General features: G+C 39.5%; 1 protein-coding gene across 6 annotated transcripts in view; it reads left to right on the top strand.

The window, feature by feature from the left end:
- The window catches only part of LIMCH1 (LIM and calponin homology domains 1), a 178,186-nt gene that overhangs the window by 55,570 nt on the left and 103,662 nt on the right, over window positions 1-18,954 (top strand). For 4 of the 6 annotated variants that reach the window (XM_042053845.1, XM_042053846.1, XM_042053848.1 and 1 more), the window contains exon 2: window positions 12,497-12,567. In XM_042053845.1, coding sequence (XP_041909779.1) covers window positions 12,497-12,567 — 71 coding nt within the window. Of the gene's footprint in view, window positions 1-12,496; window positions 12,568-14,719; window positions 14,739-18,954 lie in introns of those variants that run through there. The other 2 variants (XM_042053852.1, XM_042053851.1) reach the window with 2 other exon arrangements.

Genomic DNA, 18,954 nt, shown 5'->3' with positions numbered 1-18,954 from the left:
ATCACTTCAAGGTAGTTGGGAGAAATTTTCTATCAGTTTTTTAAAATGTGGAGTCAGAGTGCAGAGTATGCAAAACACTACAAAAGCACTGGACTTAAAATTATTTGGCCAACTTTGCAGGGTATGGTAAAAACAGATGGTTGGAGAATGTGCTGATATTCCTGTGTTGGCTAAAATGAGCCAGCTCATACTCAGATACCTGGTACCTATCATCATGTACAAAACCAGCAATGGTAGGCTTGATACCAGAATACAAATTAGCTTTAAGACAGACTAACTGGCATAGTTAAATCGTGTGGTGGTCGCAAATGTCTCAGCAGATCAGTCTTGGCAAAATAACACTGAGTTTCCAGCAGCGTCTCCAACTCCATATAAACCTTTTTATATTCTGCTGAGCCCCTAGTCATGGAGTGAAAAATGAGTAAACATTCAGAAATTGGATTGACTATTAAGGTGAAACTGTCCACATTTCAGGGAGGTGTCAATGATGCTTTCATAGCAAATAAACCTGTGTCAGTTTCTTTTTTGTGTTTTTCCTTTCCTTTTTCCCCCCTCTCATGGGAAGTCTTAAACGCTTGCCCTTAATTCCAGATGACAGGTTGTTATCAAACAGCTGTTCCTGGTAGCTTGCTGTAGGTGACTGCTTCTTCCAGCCTAAGATGGGCAATATTTAGCACAAGAGGTTTAGAATTTGGACCTAATAAAGTCAGCTGATTGCAAGAGACACTTTTAATTTTAGCCAGAGAAAGAAGCTTTGGGTTCTTCCTGAGCTTTCCCTTTTAAAACATCACAGGGGTTATCTTAGGTTTTAATATGGCCTTGGTGCACTTGCAGACAGACAGTATGAGCATGTGAACTCAACGACAGAGCTCATGCTGTCATGCAGGTATGTCATCACATTAAAAAACAACAGGAGAGAAATACAATTCCTGTAAGTGAATGCCCTCTCAAAAGAGTGTTGTGGTTGATACACGGAATATCTGGATTATTTAAGTAAATTGTAGGGTTTGTTTGATTTTTCTGTTTCCCTTTGTGTGTAATTTTGTGTATAATTTTGCTTGTAGATTAGGCGGGTATTCTTGTTCTGACAGTTCTGGTTCATTTTCCAGTATGTATGACAGCAGTGTTCTTCCATGGTTGCCTGTACAATATTAGTGATGAGTGCTACATAACATTGTCAGTACTATATGCTTTTACAACGGAACAGAGAAAGTTGATGATACATATTTGCCTTAAATTTAATCTATTTGCATAATGTGGGAAATTTGAAAACAACCTATTTAGGAAAGTAACTTAAAGAAAATATTTCCCTTTCTTATATAGTTGTATCATTAATTAATGATGAGTTTCAAGATCTGTGGATTTTTTTTATTTATTTCAAATCAGAAGGAGGTTTCTGAGTGTACACGAGTGTCAGCAGGTACATGGAAAACTGATGTGCTGATAAAGGACTTCGCTCAATCATACTTTTTCCTCTCATTTTGACATCTGAAAATTGTAAATTAACTAATTCTTAAAAGTGTTTTACAATCCAACACTGATGATATTTAAATATGCTTTTCAATGTTGATTCCTGCCAGTGCTCCATGTTTAATGTGGCATTTGAGTTGTCCTCTTGACATTAGTAGGGTAGTCTGGATTTGGTAAGGAAGAGTGAATATGTCCTTTGGACAGGTCTGATTCTGTCAGGGAAGTGGCTGACTGAAAAGATTTCTTGGAATTGTAGAAATGTAGCAAATGTTTTGAAACTTGCAGTTCTTATTGTTTAGATTGGAAATGTTAAGCATATTTTTAATAGTCTCCTTTTCTACTATTAAAGCATTATGGTGAAATAATTACTTTCCATCCATTTTAGACCTTATGTGATTTCCACTATGAGTAAAAATAAAAGTAACAGTAGTTAAAATAATTGTCAGGGTTTTTTTTCTTTTCAGGAATTTATTTTCTACAAGGCTAAATTGCTAAATTTTGTAGAAGGCAAATATCTTTTATTGCTCTGACTATATTTGAACAAGATACTTAATCTAATTGTTCCTAGTATTTGTTTCACCCAGCAATAAACAGGGCAGAGAATGAGTGCCAGTGCAGCTCATTGATCTGATAATGAGAGGTGTTCATTCTGTGTCTTGCGTCCTGGTCAGGTCTGTCATGTCTTCAGAGCTGCTGCTTCTGTCGGGGCTGGTGTGCTGCATAATGGATGAGCCTGAACTGATGGAGGCAGCAGGTGCTCTAGTAATAGAAAAGAGCAGTGTTTATTATTGTTGTATGCATCATCAATCCTCCTCCCTTTCTCCCTCTGCTTTCTGTGTCCTCCAAACAAAGGCTCCCTGTATCTGCAGCAGCAGGGGAGAAAAGAGCAACAACTTACCCCGAGTAACATTACTGGTTTTTGTCTCAGGGACAGCCTTGTAAATAGGTCTTGATTTGATGCTCTGGATCTGTGAGTGGCATGTTTATCATTGCAGGGGACAACAGTATTGATTTATGGATTCTGTTTAGCAGAAAACTCTTACTGGTTACTATGAGTAACTGCCCTATTCCAGCTAAATCAGATGAATGAAAAATGGCTTTCAATCTAGGGCTCACAATGCATTGCAAGATCCCTAGCTCCTATGGGAGCAATCTGTTGAAAGATATGTCTAAACATTGTTTAATTGGGGAAAATTGTGATTTTTGGGAGAAGGAGAGAGAAGTAAACAGAGGTTCTTATTTCTGTTTAAGATGCTGACTGCTCTTGGAAGTGTCTTTTCAAGAGTAAGCTGTGGTTTGAAATCTTACAGAAGTACTTCCTTTTCTATTTATAGGCAGTCAAATCTATGAACATCTCATGTCCACTTGCTCTAAGACATCAGTTGATTCTTGATATTCTGCAGTGTTTCCCGTGTCTGCAGTATTAATGGCAGTCAGTATTCCCGTTTGCAGGGCTGTTGCTCATCCTTCAGGATCTGGGTCAAAGGAGTCATGGAGAAGAGTTGGGGAGAACAGAAAACCAGTTTAATCCAGTAGAGGCTGCAGTGGCCTTTCTATCTGCTTGTAATGTCATCATAATTTAGAGAGAAGTAGTTGTTCTCTTTCACCATACCTTCTTATTTAGTTTCTGGTGGTTTTATTGCTTATGGCAGCGTTCTTTTTGTGGCTGTGTTGTGTTTTAATACCAGCTGGCAGCTAAGCACCGCACAGCTGCTCACTCACTCCTCCTCTCCAGGAGGATGAGGGGAAGAGAATTGGAAAGGTAAAAGTGAGAAAACTCATGGGCTGAGAAAAGAATACTTTAATAATGGAAATAAAATAATCCTGCATTGTAATGAATAGGAAAATAACAAAGAGTGATAAATAAAATCCAAGAAAGGCAAGTGTTGCAATAGAAAACAATTTCTCACCAATGACTGACCAATGCCCAGCCAGTCCCCCCGCAGCAGCTCCCCCACCAGTTTTCCCTCTGGTTCTGTTGCTGAGCATGATCCATATGGTATGGGATATCCCTTGGGTCTGTTTGGATCAGCTGTCCTGACTGTGTGCCCTCCTAAATTCCCATGAGTCTGGTTTTATCCATGCTTGGTAGCCAAATGTTGTTTAAAAACTGGCTTAGCTGGAAAAGCACTCAGAGTGTGAATGCTTTTCCTTAACTCTGTCTCTACAGAGGCAGGGACAAAGTAGATCTACTTCCAAAGAGTTATTAATAAAGGTCTCAAAAGCATATGACTGAATTAAGGTTAGCCTCCTTTCTGCAGGAAAGTGGATCATTTTTCTTCAATCTGTGACTTTTGAAATGCACATTTTTTCCTGTTTAGAGCTACCTGCTGGTAGTTCTGTGGCGTGTTTGCAAGTGACTGCAAAACCATGGCATGCAGCCCTGTTCCTGCTGGAGAATGTGCCAGGGGAGCACCCAGAGTACAGAAGGAACATCCAAGAAGCTCAGATATTACTCTCAAAAGTGTTGTGGTTTACCTCTTTCCCTTTTATTTGAAAGGAGCAAAGTTTTGCCGAGTTGTATTGATAGCAGATAGAATTATGCTTTTCAGCAGTGTTTGTATGACGTGTCTTTATTCCGCATGGACAGTTTCCTGCTTTGCTTGCTCTGGGCTTCCAGGCCTTATTGTCTGGAAAATCAAGTCTTAAATGCCTTGCTGAGCTATACTTTTATATATATATATATATATATATTTAAATTGCACAGACTGTAAATGGGACACTTTACATGTGGACTTGCCTCGAAATGACTTGATGATATTAAATTTAAAAGCTTCAAGGTAGACTGGTGCCTACTGATGCTCATCATTGGCATTTCAGAGGCTTCACAGAGACCTAAGACACTGAGTGTCATCTTTAAATGGCTGGTTAAATGTATCAATGTTTTGCTCAAGTGAACACTTAATTTCTTCAAAAAAGGAAGCTGGTGTCTCCTACCAGACGTTTTTCATTGCAAAATCTCAGTAATAGTACTGAGCTTTGGTAGTCTCTCTGACAGTGGTTAATGACAGGCTGAAGTGCTTCTAGTGCTGGGCCTCTCTAACTCGGAGCATCTCGTATTTTTGTATTCCTGTCTCTGTGCAGCTTTAAATGCGTGGAGTTTTAAAGTTGTCTGCCAAGATGCACATTCCTGGCAGAAAGCAACACACTGGTGTCAAAAACTGCTTGTCCAAGAAGTAGTGCAGTGGTCTTGTAAAACATAAATGCAGTGATTAATGTAAAGTAGGTTAAAGCAGTGTAAAGTGGGGATTAGCAAATCTAGATACTGCAGCGATCCTATCATCTCCTACAGAGCTGTTGATCTCTTCATTGCTTTGAGCGTGAGACAAGATGTTGAGCTCAACGAGGAGTCCGCTGCCTGTGTTGTGTTTTGCTCTGCCTCTGCAGCTGTAATTGACAGAGCTTTAAACACTTCTGGTTCAGGACTGTCTAAACTTTCTAAAGCTGGAGGAGAGAAAATAGAGGGTTTTATTAGCAGATGCTTCAGTTTTAACATGTAGATGATACCACATAGCATAAATTTTGGAGGAGCAGATTTTCAAGAGTATGGGATACTAAAGCTAGAAAAGGAGTCAAAGGATAAAAAATAGTCTGTTTTAATTCTTTGTTCTTTTAGAGATGGCCAGAAACCCAATTTCCTGTTCTGCTGGACAGTTGCTAATGTAATCAACCTGAGACAAAGGAAAAAATTTCTCCCGGCCTTTGCTAAAAAACATCTTTGACTTGGTGATAAAATGTGAGGCAAATAGGTATTGGTGGGACAGCTACTCTGTGTTCAGTAGCCAGAGCTTGAGTAATCTCCCTCCATCAGTACTGATTCCAGCTTCAAGAAGGATTAGTTAGGGAAAAAATAAGGGCTGAATCAACAGCTTCTGCTTTTGAGACTAGTTTCCTGTATACACTTTTCTTTCTGTATGTAACTGAAGAGGCACAGTCAAAGGCAGTGTGAATGCTTGTCTGTCCATGGAAAGCCCCAGGGAATCACACAAAAAGAGGATGAAAAATTCATAATAACTTTAATCATCCTTTCATTTTTCAGTGAGCAGGCTGCTTGTTTAGCCTGGTTGGGTAGGAAAGTAAGACCTTGGGAAAGGGTGTTCATGATAGTTAGTAATTGCTAGTCCTCTGGTCCTCTTCCCTTCAAAGGTGCAGGAACTGCCACTGTGTAGTGGTTCACCCTGAAGTGGGATAGGCTATGCAGTAGTAAAAGGGACAACTGAACAGGGAATGTTCTCCAGGCAGTGTGGGGAGTAAGGCCAGACTCTCCACACAGACAGGACTAGATTAAATGAGGGCCTTGGACTGAGGAGGTGTCTTCTGCTCTGTTGTACCTGTTGACTTCACATCATCTATACTGATCCTGATCTCTGCTCCTCTGACCATCTGCATGGAGCCTTGTTTTTACAGAAAAGAGTACATAGCTAAAGAATGTGTCGTTATGGTAAGACATACCTTCCACCAAATACAACTTATTTTCCTGAAACAGTGCTTCATCCTCCTTATCCCCACTCAAGAAGAGGGATGGATACTTTACTGATAAATCTGTGGCTAAATCCCACAGTTCCCCCCTTCTTTAATTCCTATTAAAACTAAGAAAGGGATGATGTATCCCACAGTATAGGAAATACGGGATTTAAAAATTTTTTTTGCATTATTTTAGGGTTTTTTTAGCAATAAAAAGAACCCTAAATTGAACATGTGATTAAAAACACCCTAGGGTGGTCTGTCATGTCTGTTATGTGGTACCTCATTTCAATAACACCAGAGATAAGAATCTGGTTGTCCATAAAACAACAGTGCAATGCCAATCTACTGACTGTCAAATACAAATTGGATGTAACAGATGACCTGATGCTAGGTGAGGCTTTCAGGGCATGTGCTATAGCCAAGAGAAATCTGACAGAAGTCACTTTGAAGTTCCTTTCCTGCTCTTTGCTCTCTTTCTTCACAAAATGTTCAACCTTGAATAAAATGTTTTCTGCCCCACCCCACCCCAGAGGAAAGGCTGCAATGTCTGGCATTGCACCTGGAAATGTATACAAACAGCATTAGGGAGGGGAGATGGAAAGGAAGCTGATTTTACTCTATCGTGAAATTTTAACACTCTTTAGCAGCTTGCCAGCCAAACGGGATTATACTACCAGATGTCCTGGCAGAAATGTGCATGGCTCTGCAAGATCACAAATCCAAGCAACGTATGGCAACCCTGCATATTCAATACTACTGTTAGCAATGCAGAATTTCAGTGTGGAAAGCTCTGGTGGTGGGCAGGATTTAGCAAGGACAGAATCTTCCCAGACTTAGCTTTAAAGCCTTAGGTAGGGTAATAGCTGCTGCTGCTGCTGGTATGTACTACTCTTTCAATATTTCTTGTGCTGTGTTTCCTAAACAGAGTACTAACCGAGGCAGTTTAACCATATAGGTGTCCATTCATAGGATCATGTCCTCATTAATCTGTGCAAAGGATCAGGAAAAAACCCCAGCTGTTGCGTTTTTTTTTTAGTTGTTGCTTCCTTCATGGAAAACAAAAGGCAGTGACTAGCATCCCTTAGTAAATAAATTATTTCTTTAGTGAGGACTTAGAACTGGGCCCACCAAAGGGGTTGGGAGTGTGTTTGTATCAGTGGGTATGGTTTTCCCGTGCTGTATGTTGACACCAAACAGTCAGCTGACCCAATCAGCAGTGTGGCAGAAGGGAATTTAAAGTAAATGGGGGAGAATATATTGTTTTATTCTATTGCTGCTAGGAAAAGTGAAGATTCTATGAAGTATAAAAAGAGTGAGTCAGCTTTCCGTCTCATTAAAGAATAATATGAGGGTGAATAGTCAGAGGAAAAGAACGAAGGGGACATCAGCACATGTAGTTAACTTTGCAAATTACAGTTAAATTTAAGTGACCAGCAAGTGGAAGACCTAAAAATAATGTTAAGTGCTTTCTTTGCAGATTAATCTTGGTATCCAAGCGTGAAATCTCCCCTCATCCTCCCATATATTCTTTAATTTTTCAAGTTCTGTACCACAGAATTTCAGGTGATTATTGCTGGCCACATTAGGCATTCTGAGCTCATGCTGGTTTTGTCCTTGAGAGTAGAATTACACACTACAGATACTTGTTTACTCTTTTATTGATTTCAGTAGTAAATTACCTCAGTACTGTAAAGCCTTGGAAGGCTTTGAGCAGAGTGCTTGTCACCATTCAGCTTTTCTGGAAGACAGGTGTGTTAGACCAGTGGTTGTTGCCCCTGGAAAAATCCATTCATGCAGTCTTCAAGTTTCTCTGTACTAAATGAGCTAGCTTCCTAATATTTGTAATAAAACTGTTAAAGGAGTGGTTTACATTGCTATGATTTTAGCAATTTAAATCCCTCTGTGACATAAGAGAGAGGGAACTCATACGTAAATGGTGTGTTGTGTCCCCTTGTGCAGACAGAGACATCTCATGATCCACACGTGGCTGAACCAGGAGCCAGTGAAGGGTGGCCAGGTTCCATTGCACTGTCATAGCAATGTGGTGCAATTCTGGGCTGCAAAGGTGAAGCTGGCTTTAACTGGTTAGGGTTGTTTAGTTCAGAAATCTCTTGCCTATGCTATAGGAAAATGGAATTTAACTTGCATATTCATCTTATTAGCTCAGATTACAACTCAGAAACAGGGAAGTAGGAATTCATTACTTTAGAGGAGCCAAATCCTGATGCCCTAAAACCTGTCATGCTTCTTTTGGTGGTTTGTGTTCCCTGTACAACCCTGTTTGTGTTGCTTGTACAATCCAATGCTTTCTATACACATACCTGATTATTGCAGTTTAAGCTGTACTTTTATAACTCCCTAGTTAAGTAACAGGGCATGATTTTTCCATTTAAGTAAAAAAATTATTTAGGGAAAAATAATGGTTGCACAAAATGGAGAGGCAGCATACTCACATACAAAGAAATGAACAGCTTATGAAACTCTTTGAAAATCTTTCTCTCTTTATTGTCATGCTTCATAAGCTCTCAAAAATGCGTAATGAGAAACAAAGACCTCTCTTTGCTGTGTCTCTAATTTTTTTCACTGCATAACATGGCATTTTCAGATGTGCACATAGAAAATGAAACTAAGTATTTTCATTGTGTTATCCCTGATGACCAAGTGTTTATTCAACTACTTATATCTTGTTGGCCTAGATAAATTTCACCTGAGGCCAGCATCTGTTCATTAATTTGTCACCTTTTCCTTTTCATGCCCTAAGCTGTTTTGACATGAGAGGCTTTGCAAGCTCCATCTCAGGAAGCACCAGCAGCAATATAAAATGCAAGGAAAACAATGTAAACTGAAGCTTTGTGAAAATAAAGTTGTATAATATGGCACTGGTTAGTGGCTGGATGGCAGCCATCCTTGATGACATAAATTTAGTAGCATGTGTAACTGCAAAGAAAAGAAGAGTTAATCAGCAACAATACCATATATACTAAGTGTTACTGTATGCAAATATGTATTAAAGTTGTTGCCATGAAGAAGTTTTATAACTCATTTTAGATTCATTTTCTGTTGTTAAGTGACAGGGAAACTGAGAAATGCACCCGGCACTCAAATAATTGCCCTGGTTGCGACGCTTGTAGCTTTTTACAGAGAAGAAAATATCATCCAGATGATGAATAAAAACAATGCCTCCTCACATAAATGAAGCACACAATAATAAATGATACTGTTTTGCTTCTGTTCTCTATTTTTAATTTAAAGTATGACAGGGAAATACAGCTTTTTTCCACTCAGCTTTATAGAACTTAAGAAAGACGTGGGAGGCTTTTCTACTAATCGTTAACAGGATACAGCTTGTGTTTTGTCTTTAAGGTACTTTGTTCTAACTTTGGCACTCTAGCACTGCAAGAATTACAGTGAATAGGGAGCTCTTCCATCTATCCTGCTTCCTCTTGCACTAAGTGTGCTGGTCTGTACCAGTGAGGCAGGCAGAGTGCAAGGCAGAAGACGGAGTTGTGTCTCCAAAGCATGTAAGATGTGGCACGTCTGGAAACCTGGCCTTGCAAAGAAAAGCTCTCTCAGTTAACATCTTGGGGTTTGGTATTACTTCTCTTTTCTCCTTTCCTGAAGACAGCAGTCCAGGCTGCAGACTGCCTTGCATCTGTTCGTGACTGGTTTTGTGCAGATTCAGTTCTGAACACCATTTTTCTGTAATATGAAAGCTGATGGGCTAAAGATTTGTTCTTCCATTTTTCAGTTTTCTTTACCTGGTTGCAGATGAACAATTTTCTTTTTTCCAGTAAAGCCCAGCAGAAGCACTGCAAACAGTACCCTTTAGTCCTTGTGTGTCAGTATTTTCAGAGATTCATCCAGCAAACTGGAGGCTTTTGTTTCCAGAGATGGAAGATAAGCTAGAAAGAACAGACCACTGCTTATATCAATAACATGAACACAGTCCTGTGATGCGTGCAGCATTTTTGTGATACCATGGCAAATGCACCTGCTTTCATTTTTACTGGGGTTTGGGTAAAGTATGCACTTTGCTGTGTGGGGTTCTGTGTTTGCAAATATGAGAGCTCCAATCCTTTTGCTTGAAGTCCCTTTGTCTCCTCCCACTGTAAGTGTGCTGAGCAGAGGTTATCTCAGCAATGTGCACCGGGTTGGCCTGTGGGCCTGCAGTATTTGTTCATGAGGGTATGGCCCAAAGTGGCCCCTGCAGAGAGGGAGATGTAGGTGTGTGCGTATGCCAAGCAACTGAGCTCTTGTTTCCTCTGGAAAAGGTGGATCCAGCTTCTTGCTTGTCTCAGTCCCTTTTTGGGTTTATCTTTGTCATTTATAATGTCATCTTCATGCTTATTTTTAGTTTCTAGCCTTTCTCTGTTGAACTGTTTTTACATTTTAATGGACTAAATCAGGAGACTTGTAGGTGATTAATGTTTTCCCTCTGCAGCTGCATCATCTAGAGTAGGCATAAACCTTGTCATGCCTCATTTACTTCCAGTTCCTTTTTAAACAGACATGCACTGTTCCTGGACCATCCTGTCTTTCCTCACCTCCTGTCAGTGTGTTGTACCTCTCACTGGACGAATTCATGTGCCAGCTGTGCATCTGTATTTCATGATTTTATTTGTGCAGTCAGAAGTTATGTATGAAACCTTCCTACATCATCAGTAATGACAGCAATACTCATGTGACAGCTTTTGGCAGGTAGATTCCTACCTGAATTGTGGTAGCAGTTTCAGTACTGCTCCCTGCTAAATAAGGGTCTTCAACAAATGCATAAGAAGTCTGATTTCCATATCTGGGACATTTGGTGTTGAGGGGTGAAATAAGATGATTATAATTTTTCTTTAGTTTTTTCACAGAAAAAACCACTTGGAGTCAGGCTGCTATGAATTAGCTCTTCCTATTCCTTTCTGTACTGTATTCTGTGGATGAAAAAAGTCGGTTTTGATATGCTCTGCCTATAATTCATCCTAAAAGCTAATGGTTTTATTGTCATGGTTTCCCCCTGTCCCAGCAGATCAAGATTAGAGATGATTTACTATGACTAGATATAGTTTAAATAGTTAAAGGTCATTTACTACTGGCAAATTACATGTGGTTTCTTCAGAGATAGGAGTGCAACCCAGTGCCTTGTGCTACTTTATGCATTTACATAAATATGATTGTCCACTGATGCCCTTATGATACATTTTGCAGAGTATGGGACAACTTCCTTCACATTGAACAAAAAAATATGTTCATAATTAAGTGAAGGATTAGATTTTAAGCTTTGCATTTGCATTTCAATTTTTTAAAAAGTGGTTGCTCTCTGTCTAAGATTGCATAGCTACAACTAGCATTTCTGGAACTGATGCATTCACTAATCCTGTGGGAAATTTGTCAGTTTTTATAAATTGCTGTCTTTATGACAGGAAACTAGGAGGGGAAGGGTCTTACATCTGAATGTAACAGCAAAGAGAAAGCAGGGACATAATGACAGATGTGTCCCCAAGTCCCTGTTCCCTATGGTTCCCTATGGTGGAAGCAACACCCAGAGCAAGAGTCTTGCTGAAGGTTTGGATGCAAGCCATGAGAGCTCTATAAGCATCCGGTAAATGTTTTGCCTGGGTAAGGAGAAGACCTCCTGCAGGACAATTAAAACCTTTTTTTGCTTTGTATTGTTTCTGTTCAGCGCTTTCTAAACATAGAAACTATCTCTTTTGTGATGATACTAAAAAGTATTCTTTACTTTTAACTGAACATGTCATCTGTTGAGAATGATATGAAGATGAATGGCAAGACATTGTCAACACAGTAGTAAGTCATAAATGGGGGTTCAGTCATGCTTGTAGCAGCTAGGAATCCCAATCAGGCAAGATTGGGATTCCTAGAAGGTTTCCAGATGGTCCATCCCTAAGCAGCACAGACTGGCTTAAGAGCTTGTGGGACAAAGTGTACCTCCTGGTTCAAGTGTAGTTGGGGGGACTGTGAGAAGGGGCCTAATCCTTAGCTTCCACTGAGTTTGTATTCTCTCAACACTCACGGTTGAACTGCTGATGTGAAGTATCTTTTAATATGACCAGGAGTGTTGAGGCATGTGTCTGAAGGGCTATAACTCATGCCAGTGCTTTCAAATGCCTTTGCTTATTCTGTAAAGATCATAAGTTAAGCACTAAAGCTCAAGTCCAGTACAAAATTTTTAATGTGGTGCAAAAAAAGCAATAAAAAATCATAGTTTGTCTGAATGCAATAGTTTTAAATTTCAAAGCACTATTAAGAAAACCTTTTAAAATATTCTGAAGATTACATTGTAGGTTTTGTTTTATCATTTTTTGTTTTTACTTTTAGAAAACAGTTCTTTTATAATCTGCAAATGCACTGGCAAGAGCAAATACTTTGTCCTATATGTTAAATAGCTTGATGAAATGGAAAGGAGAAATGGACATGACTTAGTCCTTTGCAAGCCTTTAAAGCTCAAGTGTTCCTTATGCAGCAGATGCTCTAACTGTATAATATTAATTGTTCTTGTAAAGCTCACTTTCTAATAGATGTCACTCTTTTGTTTCCCCCTACTCTTTTGCAGCAAGTGACAGGCAGAAGTTTTGGTGAGAAAGATTTTCGTTCCGGATTAGAAAACGGCATTCTTCTGTGTGAGTAAGTAATGCTTACAGTTTTGAGCCTTGAATACAATCTTGACTAAAGTAGAAAACAACTTTAGTTAGTATGTCAAATTTTTGATTTCCTTTTGAGAGTTTTGACATTGCACAATGGTATTTCACTGCACTATCATTTCAGTGCCAAAACTATTGTTATGGTGAGGGTTGAAATGTGGCTTAAAAAAACCAGGTTTTGCGAAAGTGCTTCCCTTACTCCACCCCAGCTCCTTAGCTAAGTTACGTAAAAAAAAAATAAATTATGTTTGTTTTTTGGTTTCCTTTTATTTAATGTTGTTAACCACAGATTGGCAAACAGTGTTCCACACCTGCCTGTGGACGTCTCTTCTACAATGAGGCGTTTTGGACCAACTCCGAGACTGAATGCTGTCAGGAGTTAGCCATCTGAATACCATCAATACACAGCTGCTTTAATAGTTTCTGGAAAGGTTAGACATCCTCTAAATTTGCCCAAAGGTGTGTTTCAATGATGTGTTTTGTAATTTTTGGACGAGAGACACAAGTTAGCTTTTGCGCATTTCTCTCTGTGGTTCTAATAGCTAGTTTTTAGGAAGAGCCTTCCAAAACCTTGTTACAGGGTTACATGCCCAAGGTGGTGACTTCTAAGAGCAATATGGAAATGGGTCCTAATGCCCTTAGTCCTTTGAAAAACAGGTTGTCAGGCATTTGGGAGAACCTGCTGATCTGAATTGACTGTATGGACCAATTTTTTTCCCTGGATGTGCAGGGTTGTCTCTGAAGTTGATAAAATCTGTCTTTGCACACCAGAATGATGAAGCTTGTGCAGAACTGAATCCATTTTTTTAAAGGAGATCTCCTGAATGTGTAGCTGGACAATTGCAGCTATTGGTAAAGTTTTATACTATTCCAGGTACTGGAACTTGGAAGCTGTTTTCAGCAGTAGAGTTGAGCTAATATCCTGTAACTCAGCTCTAGGTAGTTTACCATAGATCCGAAACCTACTTGTCTAAATACTGTTATATGTCTCACTGGTGTCATTAATCAGACAGCTTGAACTTTAGCTTTTAAAGGTGAAAAATCACAAAGGAAATGATGTGATCTATTTTGATTGTAGTTGCGTGTCTTTGCTGAGGAGTGGCTTTGGGAGGAGGGAAGTAGTTGTTATTGTTGATCAAAAATTGTGCAACTCAGAAGGAGCATACCCTCTTTGTATTTAAGGGTTGCTTCTCGCACAGGATCTCTCTCCTCTGTGTGTTGAAGGGAAGTGCTGTGTGCTGAATCACTTCACAGTGCTCTTTAAATATTAAGGTTGAATTGTGTTGCATGAAAAGCAAGGGCTGTGTATTTCAAGATTAGATTGTAATCTTATCTGCAAGTAAGCAGAGGTAGTCTGATTTAAATGTTGTAAATCTTTAAGATGGAAGGCTTAACTAACTAATGTTTTGCTACTGAGACTAATAAATATGTATTTCCTAGAAGTTTGCAAGCTCCAGTAATAACCAGGTCAAGGGACAACACTTGGTTATCCTATGAAATTGTTCTGTGATACTGGGCAAATTGTGTGTCCTCATTTACCACCTGTGGAGTAGTGCAAATCAGCCTGAGGGAACCCGTCTCCTCAGCCTGGAATCTTAGAAGCCATGATGTTTCTATTGCGTCCTGCTCTTGGCTAGTGTGTAAAACTCTATTGGGCTACAGAGCATTAATGAGAAAGCCACCAATTTGGCCTTCAAGTTTGGTTTCTTGATGATGAACAAACTATAGCATCAGCAGTAGAACTGTACTCCTCACTGGTTCCAAGTCCCCTGTAAAACAGAGAGCTCAAACAAAATTTTTGGGTCTAACACTGAGAACTCTTAGAGTATCTTCAAAAAGTATTTTGGGAAGTGAAGCACTGGTAGTTAATTTTTTATCTGTTGCTCAGTGAAAAAGCACTGTAAAGCTGCCGCAAGCAATATTGTCTTTCTAGACAGGAGTTTTGTGATTCATCAGAAACCTACCAGAGTACCTAATGAAAAAAATGTAGTGGTATACAAGCTTTCTCTTAACTTCCTTCCTTCAATGTGCTTTCATTGCAGCTGACCTCAACAAGTAGATGAAAACCTGATCTAAGTATCTGACAACTTCAGAAGACAAGAAAGAAGTTATAGCTATCTTCATTTCTGAAGATGGAAGAACTCATTGCTTTTGGTCAGGTTTTATCTGATTTGTTGAAGTTTTAGGGAAAAGGAAACCTCTGTTTATATCCACAGCACAGTACTCACTGCAAGTGGCATTAACTGATAACTCATAGCCAGACACTTGTGTGGGTGATGTCCACGTGAGTGTGGAATGGTTGTGCTTAACTTCCACATGTTTCAGGGGTTTGCTTGCCTGTTGTATTTTGTGAGGAAGACTGAAAGTGAGCTTGGGTTCTGAGGGATCCCAGCAGCTAGAGGACTGGAAAATGCTGTCAGGAGTGCGGACACAATCAGCATGCCTTGAATGTCCCAAACATATCTCAAGCTACCTTCTGACTTTGCAGGTGTTTTGCAGAAGGGAGCAGGGAAGTTACCATGCCAGGGTCCATTCCCCAAAGGGACTGGTCTTGTGCAAAAGAATGCAGGGGGAATCTCTTTCTCTGTCTGTAGGAGAATTGTTTCACCCTTATACACAGTAATGCCAGGCCTGCCTCCACTTGATCCCTGTCTCTACGTCCTACACAGCCTACAGACACAAGCAGACATCACTACACTGGTTATAAATGTTTCATTCACATCTAGCAACAATCCACATATTTTAATAAAGGAAAACGAATGCAACTGTGCAATGCCAAAAGCTCAGACTTTTGGGATGAATGCGTTGTGGAGCACCATCCTGACTAGCAGAGCAGTCCAGACACGTATGCTTGCCACAGGAACCCAAGAGCCTTACATCTGCCTCTCTGATAGTGTTTGTGCTGTGGCTGGTGTCTTGATCTGGCCTCAGTACGAACTTTATAGCTTGACACACTTAGCTGAGGAGCTGAGGGGCATATTTAAACAATGCAGGATGCCATAAAGCAACAAGTCGACAGATGAGAGCAACACAAACCCTTTCTTCTTTCTGGTTGTTCGAAAGCCCATTTGTGCAGTTGCCCAGACAGTGGTGGCTCTAATTGTTCACCCAGCTGTGCTGAGAAACCAGTGACTACGACTTCTGTTTGTCTGAAATGAGTTCATGTTTTTTTTAGCATAGCTGTGTGACATCAGTGCAGATGGTGATTTCAGCAAGGGATATAATAGCTATATAGGCAGAGGCAGTTCTTGATCTGTTCTTGCTTTGTGAATTAAATTATTGTGTGAAAAGACTGAGGAGTTCTGCATGGGTGGGCAAATGTGCCTTCCTGGGGTCATGGTTGAAAGCTATATGATGCAGGAATACAACACCAGTAGCAGGAAATATCGCTGGAAATCCCCTATTGGTGCTCCAGCACATGTTCAGGTTTTTTTTTCTCCCTTGTTACATAGCTTTGATGTTTAGGTTTGACCCAGATATCATAAGAAGCTAGAGGATTAATCAGAAATAAATTAGATCTGGTTGTTGCAATGCTTAGGTGTTCCTATTCTATGGATTCAGGCATCTGAATGAAGGTTGACTGCCAAAAAAAGTGCATATCCTGTCTCTCTGTCTGCCCTGCTGGTTTGGGTGGTTCTGTTGGGATTTTTGAAACAGCAGGTAAGGAAGTAAAGGTTGCTTTTATTTCCAATCATGCAACAATTGCTATTAATAATTTTTAAAATTATTACAGGGAAAAAAAATGCATACGTCCTGCTGCAACCTTGCCCAGTTGTTACTGCTCTAATATCCTTGCAAATGTGTTTTCAATTTTTTTCTTCTTCCCCTTGCTGCCCACCTCCCCTTGTCCAGCTCTGCTACTGCAGGATTCCTTCTTTCATGCTGGGCATTCGGTAGTTAGAGAGGTCTCTGTAGGGACGTGAGACTTCAAAAATCTGAGTTAATTACTTGTTCTGATATGATTATCCAAACAGGATATATATCCAATATATCTGTAAGAACTTCTGACGTGCAATTGGCATTGTATTTTCTCTCAAGCTTTCTCTGAAATCAAGCAATCCAGTTGCCCTGAAAGTTTGTATTCGTAGTAGTGAGACTCTAAGGTCAGGAACAGGACCAGACCATAAAGAAGAGTAACAACAATTGGGATATGAATCCTGGGCAAAAAACCTTAAACAATGAGCTAAAACTGAATCCAGTTTGGATATTAACAGAAGTTATTTGGCTTTGCGGTAGAGTCCAACAACATCGTGATTGTGTGTAGTACCTTGAGTTCTGTATGTAGAACAGTTTAGCTGCATGTCTGGTTTATGTATGCATTAAAATCAGTTTATAGCAGTACATGAAGGCATAATAAATCTTTGATTTTCCTCAAGCATGAAAGTTCTAACAAATATTTAACTGCATACCCTGAAAAGCAATGGCATACACATATAAAAGTGAAAGAGGACTAACTGTATGTGGTTAGTGATGGATGTCACTTGCCTGTGCAGTTCTGGATACCAACTTACAAGCACTTTCCCAAGGTCTTCTTTGATTTTTAGAGACTGTTATTTTGTATTTGGTGTTACGTAGCTTAGTAAAATGTGCAGAAACTACGCTTATTCTTTGAAACAGGGGCTCTTCGACTCTGTAGCTTTTTTGTTGTTTTTTGAAAGAGGAGATACAAAGATGTTTCACTGCTTTTAAGTAGTCTTGGTAAAATTGTATATGTACAGTGAGCTAAAAAAAAAGTTTTACACTTTTTCTCTTGCAGGACAATATATAGGAAAGACAGTTCTTTTCTGCTGTGCACACTTGGAATATATGCTCTTTGAAAGTAAAAGAAAGTTTTTAGGTTTTATAAGAAAGGTGAGAAGTTAGTCATGCACATAGATTATTTTAATAGTATTTAAAGAAAATGTAAAGTGTGGCTATAAATCTAGCAAACTGAAAGTGATTATGACCAAGAATTACTTGATGGAATTTATCATTTATTCTGTCATGAGAATGATTTTCTTCTGCAAATAAGAAATCTCCTTAGTTTGTGTTCGTCATGTCGCTAGTGATGAATAAGCTGCGTTTTCTCAGAGAGCAGTTTCTTTGGTTGTGCATCCTGGTTCTAGTGCATCTGACCAAGCTTTGGGCTGACATGAATGCAGTTTTCAACAAGGGCTGGCAATGTGCCAGATCAGTACAAGTGTAATGCTACGGAATAATAAAACTTTTGTGCTCCAAGTCAGTGATACTGGGAGGTATGAAGAGCAGCCTTGGCTGTATATATGGCGTTTCAATCGTTCTTCTTGCAAGTTAATGTCACTTATGTCATCCTGTAGGGGAAAACAAATACTCTTTGTATACTATAGGATTTTTCAGATATGTCGTTCTAATTGTCTGTCAGTTGTACGGGCCGGGCATCAGTTCAGCACTTGGCTGTGTAGTGAACAGTGGAGAAGTCAGTGGATGCCCAGCCCTTATGCTTAATTAGTATTTTGCTTGACTTTCCTATTCTTGGAAACTAGGAAGGTATTTGAGTTTCATAGGCATATTTGAAGTCTTGAATGTGACCCATGCTTTGAGGTGAGAAGGAACTGGTGTTCTGCAGTTTTCAGGCTCTGTGCTGTAAAGCCAAAACATTATCAGCGTAGTGAATTTGGCATGTCTCCAGGTTTGAGAGATGGGCCCCAAGGCTCATTAGGCATTAGGATTAAGGTTCATGTGAGGACATTTGGAACAATTTTATATGAATACAGAGTTTTTAATCTTCAAGTTTTATTGCTGTTTTATAATGAAGAGCTATTTATTAATATGGTTTAGATCAGGGGTCAAAGGCAACATAAACCCTAATGCTAAGTCCATGATGAAAAGAGGGGAATAGCCAGTAAGGGGCGTGCTTGAGTACAGACAGAATGACCTGTCTTTGTATTTATGCTTTTAAAAAAAGTGAATTTCAGCAGACGAATAGTAGACCTTTTTCACTGATGCTTGGTTATTGACAGGGCAGGAGACTGTGGAACGCAGACCCACTCAAAAGGAGTGTTGCTCAAATGCAAGGCAAGGTAATCCTGTGAGAAGTTTCAGCTTTTCAAGAGCGTATGTTTAAGAAAACATATTTAGTATGGGAAATTATCCATGGCCATTGCTACTCAGTGTAAAAACTATGCATGAATTGTAAATTTATAGGTGCATGAGATGCTCTTTACATCACCAGTCCTTGTGATTGTAGGCTCTGTATAAATAGCTTGTGAAGTTACTTACTCACAATCTTCCCTGTTGCCTTTCTTGAGTTGTTTGCAAGGCCTCTGTTTTGTTCACATTTTCAGTCTTTGGCGGAGCAAGACTCATGCAGTCCTGTGTTTGGAATATTGTTTTCTCAATGCTGCATATTTGC

The sequence above is a fragment of the Corvus kubaryi genome, unplaced genomic scaffold (assembly GCF_017639235.1).
Source record: "Corvus kubaryi isolate FWS band 111438036 unplaced genomic scaffold, C.kubaryi_AGA036_p1.0 split1-131, whole genome shotgun sequence".
In the NCBI taxonomy this organism is placed as follows: domain Eukaryota; kingdom Metazoa; phylum Chordata; class Aves; order Passeriformes; family Corvidae; genus Corvus; species Corvus kubaryi.
This window is presented reverse-complemented; position numbering and strand designations above follow the sequence as displayed.